Genomic DNA, 21,283 nt, shown 5'->3' with positions numbered 1-21,283 from the left:
CGCACGTGACACACTGTATCCGTGCGTGCACCTGGCTCGGATGTGACGCAGAGGGTTAATCCTATTAGTTTAATGAAGCTGAAGTCCTCTGACTGTTGGATATTCGGCTCTTTACACGCTCTTAACGGTACAGTTTAGTGAGGTGTACAAGTGTGAGGTGAGGTGTTGTTTTTTTTTGTTGTTGTTGTTGTTTTTTCTTTTTCCTGCAGGATGCTGCCTCGGCGGATGCTGTGGGGCCCTGTGGGGCGTCACGTCACTCTGCGTGTGACCTACAGCACAGCAGCTCAGCCACAGGTAGGCCTGCACCCAAAGGTGCACCCACACTGTCACAGAAGAATGACATGAATGTCTGCGTCAACAAAGATGTGTACGAGCAGGCGACGAGAAAGGCAGGGTTTCAGATTGTAGATAAAATATGTACAGACACAATGAAGAGGATTTAAGTAGAAATATCACCATAAAAAGAAACGGGAAAACAGTAAATCATATATATTATGGAATTCAGTGTTTTTGACATATTTGTACAGTACATGTTCAAATATTTATAAAACACTAAATACTAAAGACAACTTTTTTATTTTTAATGATGATGATAATAATAATAATAATAATAATAATAATACCTATTATTTGGTGCCTTCCTAAACCGAAGGTTACCTTACAGGACATAAAAGAACAGTAAAAAGACCAACAAGATTTGCAGCCATTGGAATCTGGTATCACATTTCATCAGGCAGGTTTTGAGTTTTGATGTACAAAGGCTATATACCTATTAGGGTATTTCTGAAAAGGGTGCATGAATTGTTCAACTATATGTTGAGTTGCATGTTAATGTAATTTACAAAATATATGACTATTTCAGCAAGTAATTTTGACATATGTTACATGAGGTAAATTATTATCACATAGAGTATATTCATCTTCTGGATGTATGACGATATAAGTTTATAACTTGTATATACTCTGAAATATTTGTACATGTTACAGGACTAGAGATGACAATATATTGTCTTTTTACAGTGTCTAATGGATTTCATGCAGTGCTGAACTATTTTATTAGACCACCACTCAGTGTAAGGTTTATTCCACAGCTGCCTAAATTATTAACAGCATCGGAAATTACCAAAGTTATTTTTTATGTTTCTGTAGGTTAATGGTTAATACACCAGTATGTGGAAGCTCTTTCACCAAAATCATATTTTTTATGCTAAAATATCATTATCACTGTTATCCATGAAGTTTCACATTTACTGTTTCACAAAAAAAAGGAAAAAAAAAGAAAAAATAGTGAGGGCCCAGATTTCTTGATTAAGATGTCGAATTGTAGTCATTTATTTTCATAACTGAACAGAAAAATAGTTTTCATGGTTGAATGCCATGCTTGATTCATTTGTGACTTCTCAGAGAAGCCCAGTGAATCAGTTCAAATCTGGGAATAAAATGATAAATTCAGTATGAAATTCTTCATTATGGGTCAAAATGCTCACTGAAAATGAAAGAATAAATGCTAGCACTTCATGATGCTAGATGGTCTCTGAGACAAATAGGGAAAGATGGTCTAATACATTTCTGAAACACTGTACGGTATATAATTTGTATGTACCTACATGTACATATATGTTATCAGTTTGTATTTACATATAAATTACCTACAGAACACGAGTAGTTCATATAATGCATTTGTGTTTGGTTTTGTCTGTCTATCAAATTCTGTTTTTGTCCTTAGTTCTGGCTCTAAACAATTGTTTGTTATTAGTAGACTCTGTATGTTCCAACTACAATACAATTGTGAACATCCTGAATTTAAAATATTTATTTATAATAATGAACAAATCTAAATTATGTTGTTCTTTTTTTAATTTTACAACAGAAGATCCACATACTGCCCTAATGAATATAGCTCTGTAAAACAAAACATATGAGGAGTCCTCCTACTTGTGTAAATGATATGTAATAATGCTTTTCCAATTTCCAGTTTACATGCATCCAGCTTTAAATTAACATTATTTCATTGTTTCCCTTCCTTTCATTTCTGCTGACACCAGAAGCCAAAAAAGACCAAGTTTGGACCTCTGAGTGACCAAGACCGGATATTCACCAATTTATATGGACGTCATGAGTGGAGGTGAAAAGATTTTAGAAATGATACCCTTTATTTCCTTTGTAATGATCTGAAGCTCAGTCGAATTTCACCCTTTCCTGTCTCTGTTTCTTTTTAGACTGAAAGGAGCAGTGAAACGAGGAGACTGGTACAAGACTAAGGAGATAATACTGAAGGGACCAGAGTGGATTTTGAATGAGGTGAAAATCTCAGGGCTTCGGGGCAGAGGAGGGGCAGGATTTCCCACCGGCATGAAGTGGAGCTTCATGAACAAACCTGCTGATGGCAGGTAGGAGCAGGGAGGTGAAGGGGAACCAGGTTTCACCACCCCAATGACGCTGTCACATACCTATCTACACCTTTTAATCACACTTTGATGAAGATTGTGCATTCCCTGCATTTCCTCCTAGACCTAAGTATCTGGTGGTGAATGCTGATGAGGGAGAACCTGGGACATGTAAAGATCGTGAGATAATGCGTCATGACCCTCACAAGCTGATAGAAGGCTGTCTGGTGGCTGGAAGAGCTATGGGAGCTCGTGCTGCATACATCTACATTAGAGGAGAGTTTTACAATGAGTCATCAAACCTACAGGTACTTGAATGAACACACCAGCACTCTGTATGTATACCATGTGGTGTTTCTAGTTATTTATATCTTTCTCACCAACAGGTAGCCATTAATGAGGCTTATAAAGCAGGATTAATTGGGAAGAATGCCTGTGGCACAGGATATAACTTTGATGTTTTCGTGATGCGAGGAGCTGGAGCCTATATTTGCGGTGAAGAGACAGCTCTTATTGAGTCACTTGAGGGTAAACAAGGGAAACCCCGACTCAAGCCACCTTTCCCCGCAGACATAGGTGAGGTCAAAGCCCCACAAACAACTCCTACATCCCGTCTCTTACATTGTTGATTGTGGTGTAAGAAACTGTGAAATACAGTTATAATGTAATTAGAGTACTTAGGTGGTTATTCACTGCTTTTACCTCCCTCTCCCTAAAGGGGTGTTCGGGTGCCCGACAACCGTTTCCAATGTGGAGACAGTTGCTGTGGCACCAGCCATCTGTCGCAGAGGTGGAGCCTGGTTTGCCAGCTTTGGTAGAGAGAGGAACTCTGGAACAAAACTGTTTAACATCTCTGGTCACGTGAACATGCCGTGCACGGTGGAGGAGGAAATGTCTATTCCTCTGAGAGAGCTAATAGAGAGACATGCAGGTGTGTGTTTACAGTCCACTTGTGTACTGATGCTTGTGTACATTATGAAATATTGACATTACATCCTTGTGTGATTGGTGCAGGCGGAGTGAGGGGTGGCTGGGACAATCTATTAGGAGTAATCCCAGGGGGCTCCTCCACTCCCATCATCCCTCGTCATGTGTGTGATTATGTTTTGATGGATTTTGATGATCTGGTCCGTGCAGAGACAGCGCTTGGAACTGCTGCCCTCATAGTCATGGATAAATCGGTAAGCAGCACCCTAATTAATGTACACTGATGTGATGATCTTAAATCACATACCATGTAACAGGATTCCCTCAATCTAAACAGTAAATTAAAGACATAGTAGAACAAGGGTGTCACTCTCACATACAGCCCAATGTGATCAGTAAAATAATAGCGTAATAACTATAAGAATCCAACTTTCTTGCTTGGTTTTAGTGTGAAAAAGTAAAATTACGTAATGAAAATGTGAACAACTTGAACAAACATGTTCGACTTGAAATTTCTTAAGAAAAATAAGTGAAATTTCAACAATAGTATGTGTGATCTTATTATTAACACAATTTACAGATCACAGCGGGTCTACAAATGCACAAAATATTTAGGAACAGGCATTATATTGTTAAAATTGCACTTATTTTTCTTAAGACATTTCAGGTTGTTCATAGTGGTTCAGGTTATTCACATTTTATTGTGAAAGGATAGTTTGTAAATGCAAATATTTTCATAATACAATTTTACTTTTTTCACATTAAACCAAGAAAAAAATTTGGAGTTGTTAGTGCTCATAGGTAATTGTTATTTTACTTGAGATCACATCGGGCTGTATGTGGCCCCTGAACTAAAACAAGTTCAACACCCTTGACATTAATATTTTCAGTTCAGTTTTTGTAGATTGGACCCCTTAGCGGGCTGGTTTTAGCCCATGGGCCGTATGTTTGACACCCCTGCAGTAGCAGATGTTCTGAAGTTGCCTGAGATCCTAGTTATTGTTTTCACCACAGCTGTAGACAAAAACCTGACTTGAGTGGGCAGAAATAAGCTTTACAGGCAAATTTTATTCATGTAGCTGTAAATAATGAAGGCGTTAAAGTGGCTACAAATCATTAACAGACAACCACATCAAACATGAGCTGCACTGAATAAAGGTAGATTTCTCCTAAATGTTGGAAACATCAGAACGTGGAAATGTTATATCTAAATTCAACCTGTGAAATGTATTTCCACACCAGACTGATGTCATTCGAGCTATTGCACGTTTGGTTGAGTTCTACAAACATGAGAGCTGTGGCCAGTGCACCCCCTGCAGAGAGGGTAAGGAACTGCAGCAACACTGATTAACTTAGTATCTCATCTAGGTCTGGATATTTTTTGAAAAACTTCATCTTTCTTTACTTTTTCCTTCCCACTCTTGGCCGTCTCCCTCAGGAGTGGACTGGATGGATAAAATGATGTGGAGGTTCGTTAAAGGAGCGGCAGCAGTTTCAGAGATTGACATGATCTGGGAGCTGAGTAAGCAGATAGAGGGACATACCATCTGTGCCCTGGGGGATGGAGCAGCATGGCCTGTGCAGGTGACGGCTATTGAACCATTTATTATTCATTCAACAATTAGGCTAAAAGTGACACTGCACTAGACTGGAAGTTACAACAGTTATCAGCTGTCAAACACTTTTATTAAACCTATAATATTCTCTCAACAGGGACTGATCCGCCACTTTCGGCCAGTCATGGAAAGTCGCATCGCTGAGTTTAACAAGAAAAATCCACCAAGAGAGACACAAATTGAGATGATTTGAAGCAGTACCTATGTCAGCATTTAGTTCCCCATTATGCAGCACAAAATACGTTGAATATTTTAAATACAGTTTTGGAGAAATTGTTTAAGATCCCACTGCATAAACCTGACAGATCTTCTTCCATCACTATAATTAAACCAACAGTCAACATATTTAAAGTGTTTTTGTGTGTAGTCTATTTTTGTAACACAAATTCTGCAGCACATTTGCCACTTAATCCCATCTTTTGGCATTCACAGCTAACTGGCAGAGTATGACCAACATCAAGTGTGATTTCTTTTTGCCAAACGTGACAGAACAGATGCACGACAAATATGGCAATAAATTAGGTTTATTTCATAAAAGCATGAAATAAATTCATTAGTTTTACTACATATCAGTCCTGTATAGTCTGTACAAAAACACCAGAATAGCAAAGGATGGTTTGACTGAGTAGAACAGGAAAGAGAAAATAGGAAAACACTTTTTTTTTTTTTTTTAAAAGGGGTGGGGTGGGGGTGGCAGCTAATATGTAATATGAAAAATGTTCATTGCCTTGTCATTAAATTTTTTTTTCTACAAAGACATTATATTCAAACACTTCACCTGGTATGGGTTATCATCCATTCCAAATAAAATTGTAGGCAAAAAATTGGTCATATGACCATCTATAAATTCACAAAATAGTTTGGAGTATCAGGCCTGCAAATGTTCATCTTCAAACTATCATGTCTGCACAAAAACTGACAGGAGTCCCTTGAAACGACAATATCCATTTGGACCCAAGTACTAAAATAATGCTGAGACCAACATAAAAGTGTTAAGTCGTCCATGTGATGAACAAGTGATGAAGGCTGGAAATAAAAAAGCTCAGGTCAACATCCTGCAGGACAAATCACTGAGGGGCTTTGTGTTTGTACTGAGCCTCTTCCTGTTTTAGGGTGCCATCCAGAAGGGCATAGACTGCTGCTGTGGCTGTGTTTTAGCACGAGGGGGTGGTGGAGGGGGGCAGCGGTACCCCTGTGTCCAGCCTGAGGAGGTGGAGGTAGGGGGGATTGCCCCAGGGTTACCTGGCCCTGAGGCTTTGGAGATGGAGTGGTCTTCCTCTTCGTCTGAGGAATCGCCGCTGTATGCTACCAAACCTGTTTTCATTCTTTTTACCACAGGCTCTGAAACAAGAAGAGGGGAGGCAAGAAAAAGACAGAAGGGAAAGAGAGGCAGCATATTTGGAAAAGGAGGGAGAGAAAGATGCAGAGAGAAACAACACAAATAACAGCAGCAGCAACAGGTTTCAAGTACAACAAGTTAAAGTTAATCAAATACAAATACATTTTGGGAGAAACAAATAGTTAATAGTTTAAAATCATAGTTTATGTCAGCAGAGTAGAGGAGGGGCCAATGGAAAGCAGCATTTGGTTGATGGGACGTCGAATCGAGAGGCAGGACAACGTCAGAGGACGAGTCGTGCCCCACCCCCAATCAGTATCCAGCATCACCCCAGAGATACATGGAAGAGAAGAAAACACAGAGAAAAAGAGAAAACACAAAAACAGGAGAGATTTTCATTAGTGAGGAAAGCAGACAAACATGTAGGACTGATGATGTCATCAGAACGGGACGGTAATGTGAGATGTGCTTAATACACGTCTTTTTCAAAGGACTGAACAAAAAGTCGCCAAGTCAAAGCTCCGCCTCACTATCTGGAGATTTCTAGTCACAGCAGCAGAATCCTGCAAGAATCATAAGAAGCAAAAGGCCTGTTTGAGGCTGAGTGAGTGAGTGTGTTTGGTGTTAATCTAATACCATCCAAAGGAACAAGGTGAAATGGAGACATTTTGGGCCAGATATTTTCTCCATAACATCTGCTGGTGGTTCATGAAACAGAATAAATCCACTAAAATGGAGACAGTGCAGTGGCCCGGAAGAGGATTACATTTTACTTTTATGCAGCTCTACATTAAGTATCTGAATAGATCCAGGCTGAGCTTATGCGGGACAGAGTCAACACTCAGGAACTGCGGATTTAGATTCTGGGAGGGGATTTGTCAATTTACAGTATAATTCCCTTACCCACGGGGCCTTGCAGTACCCTTCTCTCCTCCATCTTGGGTCTCACTCCATTCACAGGCAGAGGTGGTGGAGGCATTAGCTGCCTACTGCAAAAAGAGCAGGAAGATCAAGTCAATGTGAGTTTATATTGCTCTTCCACTGATTCTTTTTTAAAAGGTAATTTTGACAGCTGTCAGTACCTGTCCCTCTCACTCGGTGGGCCAGAGGAACTCGGTGGTGGGGGTCCTGTAATCTCGGGGCTGCCCACTGGGAAGCCTGCACCTAAATTAGTCATATGAATGGGTCCATGCTATGAGCAGAAAAACACACAGGCGCGATTAGCAGACATCCTCTACTAAACCCTGTCCTGACACTTAAGATGTTTAACTATACCAACATCAAATTCACTGAGATACAGCTTACCACAAATCTGTGTTTGATATATTCCTCAGGCACTATGGAACATAGATTAATCTTATCATAAATAATACCTTTTACTGACACTCCACTTATGTGAACTGTAGGTGACGAGCCACAAACAACACAAACTAGTTCTACCAATACATATGAAAAAAGTGAGATAAAATGATTTTGATCAACACATCAGAGAGACAAGCAGCAGGACAAACAGGAATGACATGCGAATGGTCAACACACAAATCATAATGGGACAGAAATAAACCACAAAACAAATAAAGGTGTTCTAATAGATGATGATAAGAGGAAGTATAAAAAGTACTGAAAAAGCTGTTCACCTGATATCCAAGAAGGCCGCTGTCCCTCTCATCTGGTACCTCCTCTGTGAAGCGTCTTTTCTGTGGTGGGTTGGCTGGAGCGGCAGGAGGCGGAGCTTTGGGGGGTGGTGCAGCTGATGGAGGGAAAGGTACAGGAGGAAGTGTCTGAAAGAAAGACATAATGAAGAAATTATAAACAATACACAACACAGTTAAGGATGGGTACCTTTCACATTTAAACCGATACAGCACCGATACTCGGTTCCTGGGAGCCAGTACCGGTATACAACTGTACCTGTTTTCGGTACTTTTTGTGTGTATGTGTGGTGATTAAAGTCCTTTTGTCTATTAAAAAAATAGTTAAAACTTCTGAATTCTCAATATGTATTTCTCGACATCAAAAGTGAAATAACACAAAACTTGATAAAAGTGTGTATGGGGGAGGGCAAACAACCTAAAAATAAAAATAACACATATAACATTTTTCAAACTGAAGCATTACAAACTAAAACAAACCACTCCTTCTAGCATGAACTGTACTGCACATGTTCAGCAGTTCTTTTTCAGGAACACCAACATATCTACTTTTTCTGGCAAGAGCCGAGCCCACTCCACACTGACTTTTTTTTAATTTTTTTTTATTTACACCACTTCTTTTCCCCGATGTTGGCTGTAGGTGAGGAGCCGCCGGCTGCTGCAGGTGCAGTGACTGTGCCTGGTGAGGGAGTCATAGCCTGCGCTCCTTTGGGGCTTTCGAATATTGTACATTCCTCAGCCTTCAGGTGTATAGTTTGTTTCCTTAGGTTTGAGGTGTTGCCATGGCTGGCTGTACATTTAGCATTACAGATATTGCAGCAAGCACAGTCTGCGTCAAGTTTAGCTATGTGGGGCCACACCCTTGAAGGCTTTCTATTATCATCCAGGAGCGATTTCTCATATGGGCAAAGTGGGCAATTGCCCAGGGCGGCATTTCATGAGAGGCACCGTGCCATGAGCTCTTAAAAAAAATTGAGTTCATCTATCACGGTGTGCCATGGAATTGGTCCAATAGCGCCCCCTCTGTTGAGCAGGTGCCTCTGCTTGCTGTGGGGGTGCCGTGCGGCGTGCACAGAAGCAGCGAGAGAAGGAGAAGGGGGAGCGTGGGACAGTTCACCTGTGGGTCTGTCAGGGGTTCAGTTTAGAAAAAGAAGAAGAGGAGAACAGGGCAAAAGATAAAGGTATGCAGATGTTCTCTCCATATTACTGTGCATGTTCTGAAAACAAGGCTAAGGTTCATCAGGCAGGTTCTAACTCTTACATTTGTTAGCTTTATCTATGATGCTAGCTCCGCTCTAATACAACTACATTTTGGCTGAACTGAACTAACAAACATGAAATTTAATTTCGCAATAATGTGTCGTGCAATAAGACTGTTAGTGCTACAAGTTTAATTATTATTTCTATCGATCATTTCGGTTAACGGCATCGGGTCAAGTCTTGTAATTAGCTAACGGAATTTACAATGCAGTAGTTTCAAAGACGAACATTTGTTAATTGCTAAAACTCTAATTTGTGATAAAGGTAGTCTTTTTCTGAACAGGTCATTACTGAAAGTGTGTCCTGTTCCTCCCTGAGAGTTAGATTAATAGTGTGTAAGGACAGACAGCAATAGAATACATTGGTATGTTTATTTAAATGTACAATTCATGGATGTTTTAGATCAGATTCACAGTTATATTTACTGCCTTTTGATGCAGTTTCAGGGGCACTTCTAAAATATTTAGGATCATCCCATGCCACTGGTCAGGATGAGCTGCCATCTACACCCTCAGCTTCTAGAATGTTCTCAGTGCCTCAGGATGAGGAGCTGACATCTACCTCCTCAGATACACAGGCTTCTGGAATGATGGGGACAGACACCATCTATGTCCTCAGAGACAGCGTCTCCACTAATGTCTGATACTGAGGATGAAGACTGGTTTGCTCCTACTTCTCCCCAGCAGGAGGATCCTTCAGGTCGGTTTTTGCAAATGTATATATATATGTATGTGTGTGTGTGTGTGTGTGTGTGTGTGTGAGATTGTTTAGAAGAAAAAAATAGTTAGAAGTTGACTGATGTATTTAGAGAAGAACTACAGCCTTCTTTTGCTTCTGTTGCAAATGGTTTTTAAAATGGCTCATTCATTTAACAAGTTCAGGAATGGCAAATTGGAAACATGGGAGCTGTTTACTCACATCACATTACAGTAGGCTCTTGTCAGGGTATTGTCTATTCAATTAAAATTATATTATTTTTTTCCACACAGACCCTGTTAGTTTTTCTATATTTTTAGATGTCCTTGTGGACATATAATAAAACATCACAGTTTGCTAAGGCTAAAGACGTTCATTTTGTCTTCTGTTTATGTAAATATAGTATTTTCTTTTGTTCATACAAGGAATAGTTTTTAGATGTTACCTGCTTGACAGTTTCGACTGTGACTCCAGTCTTCCTCAGAAGCGTCATCCGACATGTTGCTGACGTGTCATTTATCAGCTGGTTGGCTCGACGGACCAATCAGAGCCCGTCGAGCCAACCAGCTGATAAATGACACGTCAGCAACACGTCGGATGACGCTTCTGAGGAAGACTGGAGTCACAGTCGAAACTGTCAAGCAGGTAACATCTAAAAACTATTCCTTGTCTGGACAAAAGAAAATACTATATATTTATCACAGTTTACTAACCTTTGATGTGTTGCTTTTTTTGTTTTTGTTTTTTTTTTTTGGGGGGGGGGGGGGTGCTTGAGGGGGTTCTCACCCAGGGTGTCATTCAAGCTAGACCCGCCACTGTTATCATTAAGCTGCCACTGACATAATCACACTCTCTCGATGCTGTTGTTGCGTCAGGCAGACACTCCTCCACTCTCTCCCCAACACACCCAATGCGAGGATGCGTTCAAGTACTGAAATGCAATACCGTTTGACTTTACGTGAATCAATACTCAGTAGTACTGACGGAATTCGGTTGGTACCAATAAAAGTACCGAATCTGGTAGCCATCCCTACATACAGTATCTACGTATATGCCAATATATACTCTTCTCCATAAACATGATCTCAAATATGACACAAAATTTACATGACACTGATCAGACTTTGACATGGGATTTTCACAGTTAAAGTCTGATATTACTGTAAATTTTAAGTTCAATTTAATGCTGCAAACCATTAATCTTTTCCAAATCTGTTCAGGTTTGAGGGATAAGTCAATGAAAATTATGCTACAGGAAGCTAGACAATATGCAATATTTCAGCCATATAACTGTACCTTATTTTCTAATAAATTAAGTTACTGATTACTTGAAAATGGCAGATCTATATAGTTTATTAGTCCTACCTGTGACATCGTTCCTGGAGCAGGAACGGGTGGAGGTGCAGATGTGGGGGCAGGGGTCGGGGCTGGAGCAGGGGCAGGGGGAAGAGGGTACTGAGGGGGTACACCTGCTGCTGGAGGTATGGGAGGCGCGACACTGTATGGTGGAGGGACAGGTTGAGGCTGTGGAGGGGGCACGGGCATGGGGTATCCCGGCTGATACCCAGCAGGAGGGTAGTACGGAGGCTGCGGAGGCATCCCGTTCACCATTGGAGGCTGCGTGAATCCTGCAGGACCACATAATGTCTGAGTGAGTGACACCTGCAGTTGTGTGTGTTGAACAGAGAGGCAATGATGGACTAAATCCAACTCACTAACAGAAATACTAGATGAAGTGTACCTTGTTGTGTAGGCATCATGGTACTCATTTGATTGAGGAAGCGAGAATACTCTGCATGGACCTGGAGATAGAGAACAGCTCTACATGACACTTGCAGATCAAGAGAAAAATAACTATTGTTGCTATCCACAGATTACACAAACTATTTTATACTGCCTGACAAACCTCTTTAATTATGATTTTGCTGATTGCATCAATATCCAAATTACTCAACTGTCACTTCTTTAAGTGATGTATACCAAGATGTTTTGTCACAAGTGTAGATGCGTCAAATGTCATACCACAATGCAGTATGTATTTTTTGACAATGATGTTTTTTAGTCATGAAGCAACATCACAGTATATCAGACTGGATTTTGTGGATTCCTCACAACAGTGGACTGGTTTGACACTGTGTGAATGTTTTCAGCAGGGTGCTAAATACCCATACAATTGTAATACCTAGGCCCTGGTCATAAAAGTCAACTGATTAATTTGTCTGGCCAAATAATCTGCACTGATATTAAGTTTTACAGATCATTTGCTTTTGTCAAACTGGCTCCAATAGTGTCCACTGACAAAGTTAATGTAATGTATTGTGTATGTTTAAATAAAATATAACTTCACATAGGACACCTTTATGTGTAAATGTAAATATGGAATGCCAATATTAACACTATTTATTCCCAAACTCTGGGTTGGTATTATTATGGCTGCCAAATAAGTGTGCATTTTGATAAACCTTCAACACAAAGTGAAAAAATGACTTTGTGAACCCAACTACATAAATTTATTTTGTGTTATTTACAGTATTTAAATTGTGTGAGAGCAAACAGCCAGTAACCCTCCCAAAAAAGTAATTATCTTTCATCTCATTTACAAAGTCTTTAATGTGCATCCATTTTCTATTTATTCATACAATGAAGTCATCATTCTTTTCAAAGTGTACCAAAAGGTGATGTGGCTATGGCAGTAAAAATGGTCGCTAAAAAAATAATCTCGCATAATTCTGCTCTTCTAATGATCGACTTCATTGTGGATGAGTTTGTGATTGTCAAAGTGCTTTAAAATGCTGATTAATGCTATCCATTTACTGGATGTCACATGTTGCCTGTCACAGTAGAAACACATGCACTGAGAATCAATTCCAAAGTGCTTTCAATAATTAAGTAAGTCTCTCTGTACTCCTGGGGTGTTAACTTTAGGTGTAATAAAACAGCAGACAGGACAAAGTATCCTAGTTCATCACTTACAGTAACAGGAAATTACTCACCGTCTGAAGCAGATTCTCACACAGAGTTTTTGCTGCTGCTAGTCCTTCTGGTTTAGGATGACTAGGGAAAGAAAATACCTCATTTAATCATGGTAAAGTGTGGTATCAGGCGTAAGTCTAACACCTCAGGTTCATAATATTTAATATAACACACCTGATGTAGATGTACATGGGTTCAAAGGCCTCTCGTCCAGAGGCAGGCTCTAAACAGCCTGATCCCTTTCCTCTGAGGAAAACTTTGGCTCCTGTCTCGGCCTGAATGTGCTGCAGGTATGAACAACCAGGGCCTTCAACTCTCTCTTTGACCACAAACCCTGGGATAGCGTGTTCCAGACCCACAAAGACTTTATCCTGAACATAATGCATCTGAGACAGAAATAGGACAGATAAACATAGTACACAACTAAATTTACTATCCAAGCAATTACAGACATTTCACATTTTGTGTATTCATTTTCTTACTTTTCCTTATTATCTCCAAAAACTTTCAGAGGCTTGAATGTTTATTATAAACTTTTTATACCATTATCATTTTAGATTGTGAAAACACGAAACAAGCTGTTTTACCCCAGACTGAAAGTGTGGTTTGTGGTGAGTCATGGGGGGCAGTGAGGTCGGAGGCGGGTTGTGTTGCTGGTAAACTGTTACTGAAGCTCCACTGGGGGAAAAGGATGAAGAAGATGATGAGGCAGTTGCAGCCTTCACCACACCGTTCGTGATGATCTCTTTGATTCTATTTACTGCCCCTGCAGAGACAGATTAAGCTACAATTAGTCAAGCCTGGTTATTTTACAGCATCAACTCAATGTTTAAGCTATTTTAGAAATATGACTGACTGTCGACAAGCTCTCTCGTCTGTCCTTGGACATGAAGATACAGAGGTCGGTCTCTGTCGGAAAGGGCCACAAGGTTAAGTTAGCATATTTATTTTTACTGTAATGTCATCTGATTTTCACTATTAGTCAGTGAAAATGAAATGTGCAAGTCACCCCGGTAATGCTTTGCCCTTCTCCTCTGCTGTCATGTAACGCCCTCTGGTTGAAACTGCCGCACCACTCACTTTACTGATCTGCAGATGAAACATACAAAGTACAGTACAAATCAGTAACTAAACCACAACACTTTCATTTGGTAAATATGATACACAGAACATAATACAGGGTTTTCCCTAGGTTTCTGGGGGACATGTGGTAATGAAGCCCTCTTCCAACAAAATCTAATGTTATTTAACCAAAGATTTGCATTCATTACATTGTTATACTTTAACACGTCGAACACTTACCCACACAAGGGGTTTGGAGGATGTTCTTCAATTTTGAACAGAAAACGTAAAATGTCACATCTTTTTGTACTCTTTATGTTCTACTTTATTTAAGTGTGCAAAAATTTGGCAAAGCTGCAACCTACATCTGGTAAAACTAAACAAAACACATCCATTGGGGACTGAAATCCTTCAAGTTAATTTTAATTCTCTCAACACCCATTTACCCAGAATGGCTTAGGTGCTAAACCAAAGCCTTCTTATGATAAGGATCACCATATATGTAGAAAACGTAACAATGCTGCTGACCTCATCCTGTGTTTGGCCACGTGTCAGGAGATTTCGGCAGGTGATTGGCACATCATTGATCTCAACTTCAGCTACCACCAGGTCGTCTTTAGCTTTTGCTGGAACTGGAGGCTTTCCGACACCCACAACCTACAGGAATCAAGAAATATGTGTCACTGTGTGAAAACTAGGCTTACAGTTGCAGACTTGGTCAATATGTGATGGGTGAAAAGCAATGAATATGAAAAAAGACAAGTAGGAGATAGAAGTAATTGGTGATGTACAACAAATAAAAATAGGTATATCTTTAACTGAGGAGCATACATCAAACTGTCCACTAATACTATTTTTTATACTTAATTTAAATACCTCCGCTGGGTATATCATGTGAGGTATAGTATATTCAAGTCTGCAACTAATCAATATTTGATCTGGTTCTGAAGCTAACAGAAAGTATTATCACATCTATGCCATGTGCTACTATATTGTGGATAGTATCTATGGCAAATATTTCACAATGACTAATGTACTGCACTTTGGGATACAATTTTGGCACTTGTATTGCTATGCCAGTTTGAAAGATGCTTGAATATGATCTTACTTTTACAATGACAATAAAGCATTGAATTGAGTTGAGTAATTGGGAGCTCAGATGTCCACAGTCTTATCTGAAATGCCTTATAAAAACTGCACTTTTAAACTGACTGAACGTGTTCTTTTACATCACAACCTGAATATGGCATTTCTTTAGATCATCCACAACATAATCATGAATTTAGTCCTAATCAGACTGTGTATTAATTCCAAAGCCTTATTTAGCCTGAGCAGTGTCACGGTGATGTGCTGCAGATCATTACTCCAAAGTTTTGAGCTGCTGCACAAAACTGCTTCACCACAGTCAGCCAGGATGGAGTAAAATCAGTTAATTTAATGCAGCGTTTACACCATGTGTGTTTTGCAGGGGCATTTACTAGTCTTTGCTTAGTTTCTTGCAATGTTACATCATGTTTTGAGAAATGTTAGTATTATTTATGTAGTTAATCATTTTTTCTATATAAAACAAACATGTTTCACACTGTTTTCCAATGCCAAGAATGGATAAATAATCTGAAGGCTCAGATGTTCACAATGTTATCTGAAAGGCCCTATAAAGACAAAATTTTTATAACGATTGCACATTTTTTTTCACAGCCTGATTATGGATTACTTTGGATTACCCACAACATAAACTTGCATTCAGTCCTAGTCAGTATGTAATTATAAAGCCTTCTTCAGCCTGAGCAGTATCATTGTGATGCGCTGCCGTTCATTACCTTATCAGGAGGTCCTGGTGTGCCTATCTGTGAGGGTTTGAGTTTGCCCTTGGCCACCAGCATGGCATTAATCTTGGCAGCCACGGCCGCTGCAGCATCCAGAGCCCCAGTGGGCGCAGCCTCTGCCTCCCCCATCCCCCCGGAGCCTGAGCCGGGACCGGGTTGGTCCCATTTACTACGGCGGCTGGGGTAACAAAAGAATACAAGCTTAATAAGGTAACTTAGTAAGGTTAATAAGCTTTCAAATGAAAAAAGTTTACAGTAAGTTGACATTTGCTCTGAAATCACCCATAAACACCCACGGCCGTGTTCACATTATTATTGTTGTTGTTTTGAACTATGGTTGATGTTTACATGTGGCTCCGTTTAAATATTTCAACGTGTTTATCACATATCATATACACTTAAACGTACGCCATAACGTGTGTATTATTGTAAATTATTTCCAACATTTTCTGTATAATTACAGGCTAACTAGCATGAGCCAGTGTAAGCACCAGCTTGAAAACACTCCGCCATGATTACATAAACTAGCTAATGTTAGCTTGTTAGCATGCTAACTGAAAGCATCTGAACGGCCGGCAAAATACCACCAAATTCACAAAAACACTCCATTTAGATACACTCACCCGCCGTTTTGGGTTCCACAAAATGACATCAATGTCTTGTCAAAGGTGTTTGTCCCCTCTCGGTGCCAATTTAAAGGTAGTAAATCTCTCCTCGGCTCCTGAGCTCAGTCTGTTCAGCGGGTTATATTTCTAACTACAGCTACAGCTCCGTGTGTTTCCGCCTCCGGTCGGTCTTATCTACCGGTGACACTTCCACCAGAGGACGCCAAATGCTCTTCAACGTTGCCTTCAGAGCATTAGAAAAGTTGAGGTGAGACACTGGTGGTTCACCTGCCTGACTTTCGTCACCTCCCTGCCACCCTTGGGGAGTTTCTCTGGAGGTGACATCAGAGTTTCCAGTGGCAGAAAAAGCCTTGAGCTGCTGCACAGACCTGCTTCACCACAGTCAGGTAGGACCGACTTAAATATGTTTATCTAATCTAACTTTTACACCACGTGTCAGGATGATGTTTATGCATTGATTTAGCTTGTCTTTGTGTGCATTTTGTCCCAGTATTTCCTAAAGTTTGTGTAATTTCTTGCATTGTTATGTCATGTTTAGAGACATCTCTCAATATTATTACTCTGTATGTAAAACCAATATGTTTCACACTGTTCTCCAATGCCAAGGATGGTTAAATAACCTGAAAGACTTATGCACTGTCCACATTCTTATGCATGTTTTAGGCTTCTTAACAATGCTTTTAAAGCTAAATAAGCCCAAGAAAACATTATATGCTGTTGCCCATAAAGGTGTAATAAAATAGTTTTACTTCTTCTCCTGAAATTATTGTGACAATATGATTTATTCTTGATAGATTAAGTGTAAAGTCATTGCACCTGGTCAAAGGTAATTACTGATGTGTATAAATAGCAATAAAAAAAATAAAAAGAGCAATGTGTCTGAAAATAAAATAATTCCAATTTTCTGGACAATAGTGTATGATGTGCCTGAAATTTAATTTGATGTCAAAGTCATTCAAGTGAATTATAGATCATATCCCCCTTTTAAAACACTTGACCAAAACTTTTCATGACTCCCAGCTTGTAATTTGCTCAGGTCCAGGACTAAAGCCATTTTTGGTATCTCAGACTTTGTTGGGAGTGGAGGATGAGACTAAGACCCAGCAGCATCCTCATAGAGACCAGCTCCAGGGTCCTGGTAGTTCTGACGTACAGGGTTATTCAGGTACAGGTGTTCAGTTTCTGACCACCAGGAGCTCAGAGACATGGCCAGGAGGTGCAGGTTACTGTGGAAGGCGAGAACGCTGTGTGGGGGTGACATGGATCAAGAGATTGAACAACCAGCAGCCCGAGTTGAGTTTCTTTTGTTCAGTGTTTCGGGGTGTTGAAAACACCAGCAAAACTCTGCTTTCTTGAGTTTGATTAGGATTGAGGTCTGTAATGTCTACGCAAGAGGAAGTGGCTTTTAAAGGCTCAGTATTAGTTTCAATCACAACACTGACTTTTTTACTTACATTGCCTTGTATTGCTGGACTGGAAGCAACTAATTGTTGTTATTAAGCCTTGAAAAGACAAGTGATACTTTTTATTTAAGAACCTAAAATCCACAGAGTAATTTTACAACTATACCAAATTTGAGTGACTTTTAGGTGAGACAAAAGAGGGCAGTGATTAAGTTTACATTGAATCTTACTTGATTTTCCTGTTAAATGATATTTTCACTTTCCCATCTTTGTTCAAAGAAAGCATTCAGCAGTGGAGATAAGACCTAGCAAAGCACAAACCCCAAAGTATTTTTAGACATTGACAGAAATGTGAGGATAGAAAATAAGAGTCTATGCATTTAAAGATGTAGTCTGCAATGTTTGTTCTTCTTTCATTTCACCTGCAGATGGCACTCTAAGCCTAAATACAACTTTTAATATCAGCTCCTCAGGCTCATTCTCATGAAAGCAGAGGATGATGATAGTTGTGTTTCTTACATGTGTGACCAAACTAAATTTAACAGAAAACACAAGGAGATTAACTTGTGGCCATTTTTACAGGGAGGGGAGAGTAATCCTTGCTTCTTTTTTTGTTTAAAAATTAGTATTCAGAAAGTACAGGGGTTGGACAAAATAATGGAAACACCTTAAAAAATCAACAAAATATAATTTGATATGGTGTAGGTCCGCCTTTTGCGGCAATTACAGCCTCAATTCTCCGAGGTATTGATTCATACAACTTGTGAATTGTTTCCAAAGGAATTTTAAGCCATTCTTCAGTTAGAATACCCTCCAACTCTTTTAGAGACGATGGCGGTGGAAATCGACGTCTTACTTGAATCTCTAAAACTGACCATAAATACTCAATAATGTTGAGGTCTGGGGACTGTGCCGACCATACGAGATGGTCAACTTCATTAGAATGTTCCTCATGCCATTCTTTAACAATTCTAGCTGTATGGATTGGGGCATTATCATCTTCAGGTGAAGGTGTTTCCATTATTTTGTCCAACCCCTGTACATCTGAACACTAGGAAAATTATAATTAACGTTTGAATACATATATTCATATAGGATACAACTCCACATCTATAGCACTGTGCTGTGCTTAATTCTGTATGTGCAAATTCTCCCTAAAATGAACTGTAGTCTCCCTGTATGTTCAACCATGGGGTATGGATGAGTAAAGTGTCAAAAGGTCAGAGGTCAGGGGAGCTTTGACGCCTGAGTTGACAGAGGTGGCTGTTTACAGGCAGTGTGCTGCCAGAGGAGGTGGGAAGGGAGAAAAAGACGGCCAGACATGCTGTATTTACTGTCTTTTCTAGTAAGAGCCCAAGTGTTAACCGTAATGTGTATGTTGGTTGATGTAACCTCCGGCCTCAAGGCACGCAAGCCTGGCTCCCGCCTGATCCTGGCAGCTAACACTGATGTGTGATACCAGGGGACGTGATGGGCAGGCGAGTGCCTCACAGTAGAGCCCCCATGGGCCGAACAAAGAAACAGTTGTGAGCGTCTGGGTTTCACTGTTTGCTGTCAAACCAGCAATTACAAGCTGTTTTGTTAATACTGTGTTGAGTACATGTGTAGCTATCATAAATGTGAATTAGTGTGTTTGATATTGGCTGTGATGTTACAGGTGCTCAGATTTGGATACAAAAATGATGCAAAATCTATTAGATACTTGCTCTGTATTTTAGTCTTAAATTTAAACATCATATGAGGTGAGAGCATGCAGTGCAGTATAAGTGCAACCAAAGCAGAAAGTGCAGAGGGAATAAAAAGTGATTGAGAGAGGGAAAACAGATGGGGAGATTGAATTTTAGAGGAGGGCAGGCTCGGAAGAGTGCAAAGGGAATCTTTTTTGTGTATGTCTGGAGAGAACGGGAGCCTCTTATACACCTCACAGCGTGAATTTGGCCCGGGCTGTGGCCTCGTCTCGTCTACACAGCGGGAAGCTTTCCTGAGTGGGCTGCCCAGGGGAGGGGCACCTGCACGGGCTCAAACGCTGGTCCAGAGGAGGGCCCGACAGGCGGGGCCAGGGATGGAAAGATGCTTGGTGGTTCCAGGAAACGGACATGTGCTGGATTTATGAAATGCTCAGGTAGAACAGAGTGACTCTCCGAAAAGAAAATATTTGTCCTCTTCTTGTTTTCCCTGAGGGCCAGAGAAGACTCAGACTCCGCCTGCCACCTCAGTATGAAATCAAATGCTTCTGTTGCTCAGGAGGACACAAGTTGTAGTTGGAGCGATCAGCCCTGGCATCTACCAACACAAATAAAACGAAGTTTATAGATTGGCCAGCCTGCTAACTGAGACAATATTTTCCATCCATTTTGGTTAGGTTGACCAAACACTGTGTATTTGAAGTTTATCAAATACTCAGTCATCCCCGCAGACCTGAGGGAGGACTTAATCATCTGATATATTGAGTTTTAGAAGACGCAGACACCCAAAACCTGCCCACTATGTAGACTCACAAAATTGAACAACAAGTTCTCTGTGCTTTAATATCCACACTGCTGCTAAGTGTCTTTTTTGGATGGGTTTCATCTTTACACAAGCTACACCCTCTATCTTCTGTCATGTTGGTATGACCCATGGGTCCAAAATCACCAAGTCTTATATGAGAGGTCACGATTTCAAACGTATACGAAGCCAAGTGTTTGACTGCAAGAAATTCCATTAACATGGACAAATGTGCTGAGAGGGCCTCAGTTGTCTGTGAAAGGTGGATGGATATTGCATTAACTTCACAACAGAAGTGCCCCCTGTGGTGTGGCCGCACAGGGCTCTGGATAATAACTGCAGTGGGAACGTTATGCTCAGAGGTAGCCAGGCCAGGTAAATGGAAACACATGGTAGGCCGCAATGACTAGTGAAGGGCCCTACGCCTCAGAAATAATGGCATCACAGTACAGTGAAACGCACGAGCTCCCTTGACAAATGCTTTTGGTATGTGTTTCTACAACCTGTCTATGTTACTAATGCAGCTAAGACCTGCAGGTTTCATGGCTTCCCCTGCAGCCTTTGGGTTGTCTTTTCTCCATTAGTGCTCCAATGTGTTTTCACTTTATGTGTAAATAAATAAAGTTGAACTTCAGGCACTTTCTGCATTATTGGAGCCTATTTTACATTGCATTTAATATGAAATTATTGACATTACTTATTACTAGGGGATTGTCTACTCACACAGTCAAAATACAGTTAACTACAGTTACTGCAGCTTAATGGTCTTATGTGTGTGTTTGGTGGACAAGAAAAACACTTCTCTGCCCTCATGTCACCTGAGAAAGGCTCTTAACATGAAGAATGAAATAGTTTGGTTTTATACAGAAACAAACATGAAGCTGGATTTCATTATACATTAAAGACATTTTATTTTTATGCCCCTCTGAAACTGTACAACTGTACAAACTGCATCCTGTTCGGATAATTCAATTTCCAAATTCATCCTCTTATAATTTATATAGAGGTGCACAGATCCACTAACACACA

The 21,283-nt window shown here is 40.2% G+C and overlaps 2 protein-coding genes across 5 annotated transcripts; one reads left to right on the top strand and one right to left on the bottom strand.

Moving 5' to 3' along the window:
• Positions 1-68: 68 nt before the first annotated feature.
• LOC115435090 (NADH dehydrogenase [ubiquinone] flavoprotein 1, mitochondrial-like) lies at positions 69-5,281 on the top strand. Of its 3 annotated transcripts, XM_030157279.1 has the most exons (11): positions 69-294; positions 863-865; positions 2,046-2,125; positions 2,220-2,390; positions 2,512-2,695; positions 2,774-2,963; positions 3,106-3,318; positions 3,402-3,568; positions 4,557-4,638; positions 4,753-4,898; positions 5,028-5,281. In XM_030157279.1, exons 1-11 carry the CDS (start codon positions 211-213, stop codon positions 5,121-5,123), a joined length of 1,416 nt encoding a protein of 471 aa, XP_030013139.1. In that variant the 5' UTR covers positions 69-210; the 3' UTR covers positions 5,124-5,281. The 3 variants fall into 3 exon arrangements, with proteins under 3 accessions (XP_030013139.1, XP_030013140.1, XP_030013138.1); XM_030157280.1 differs by lacking the exon at positions 863-865; XM_030157278.1 differs by lacking the exon at positions 863-865 and having other exon boundaries at positions 2,043-2,125.
• A 325-nt stretch (positions 5,282-5,606) lies between these two features.
• Positions 5,607-16,505, bottom strand: khdc4 (KH domain containing 4, pre-mRNA splicing factor). 2 transcript variants are annotated; one of them, XM_030157275.1, is made up of 14 exons: positions 16,362-16,505; positions 15,733-15,916; positions 14,441-14,569; positions 13,860-13,939; positions 13,707-13,759; positions 13,438-13,616; positions 13,025-13,236; positions 12,871-12,931; positions 11,619-11,679; positions 11,243-11,505; positions 7,907-8,050; positions 7,352-7,461; positions 7,173-7,258; positions 5,607-6,271 (listed from the first exon to the last, which is right to left on the bottom strand). In XM_030157275.1, the coding sequence occupies exons 1-14, from the start codon at positions 16,388-16,390 to the stop codon at positions 6,039-6,041; spliced, it is 1,824 nt and encodes a 607-aa protein (XP_030013135.1). In that variant the 5' UTR covers positions 16,391-16,505; the 3' UTR covers positions 5,607-6,038. The 2 variants fall into 2 exon arrangements, with proteins under 2 accessions (XP_030013135.1, XP_030013136.1); XM_030157276.1 differs by lacking the exon at positions 5,607-6,271 and having other exon boundaries at positions 6,571-7,258; positions 7,352-7,433.
• Between the last annotated feature and the right edge of the window lie 4,778 nt (positions 16,506-21,283).

Source organism: Sphaeramia orbicularis, chromosome 16 (assembly GCF_902148855.1).
Source record: "Sphaeramia orbicularis chromosome 16, fSphaOr1.1, whole genome shotgun sequence".
Classification (NCBI taxonomy): Eukaryota; Metazoa; Chordata; class Actinopteri; order Kurtiformes; family Apogonidae; genus Sphaeramia; species Sphaeramia orbicularis.
This window is presented reverse-complemented; position numbering and strand designations above follow the sequence as displayed.

Coding starts and splice junctions, on each gene's coding strand:
- LOC115435090 (XM_030157278.1), top strand. CDS start 211: ATGCTGCCTCGGCGGATGCTGTGGGGCCCTGTGGGGCGTCACGTCACT. Junction 2,696..2,773: donor ATGAGTCATCAAACCTACAG/GTACTTGAATGA, acceptor TCTCACCAACAG/GTAGCCATTAATGAGGCTTA. Junction 4,639..4,752: donor GTGCACCCCCTGCAGAGAGG/GTAAGGAACTGC, acceptor CGTCTCCCTCAG/GAGTGGACTGGATGGATAAA.
- khdc4 (XM_030157275.1), bottom strand. CDS start 16,390: ATGTCATTTTGTGGAACCCAAAACGGCGG. Junction 15,917..16,361: donor TGTGGAACCCAAAACGGCGG/GTGAGTGTATCT, acceptor TTGTTACCCCAG/CCGCCGTAGTAAATGGGACC. Junction 7,462..7,906: donor GCGGCCTTCTTGGATATCAG/GTGAACAGCTTT, acceptor TTCTGCTCATAG/CATGGACCCATTCATATGAC.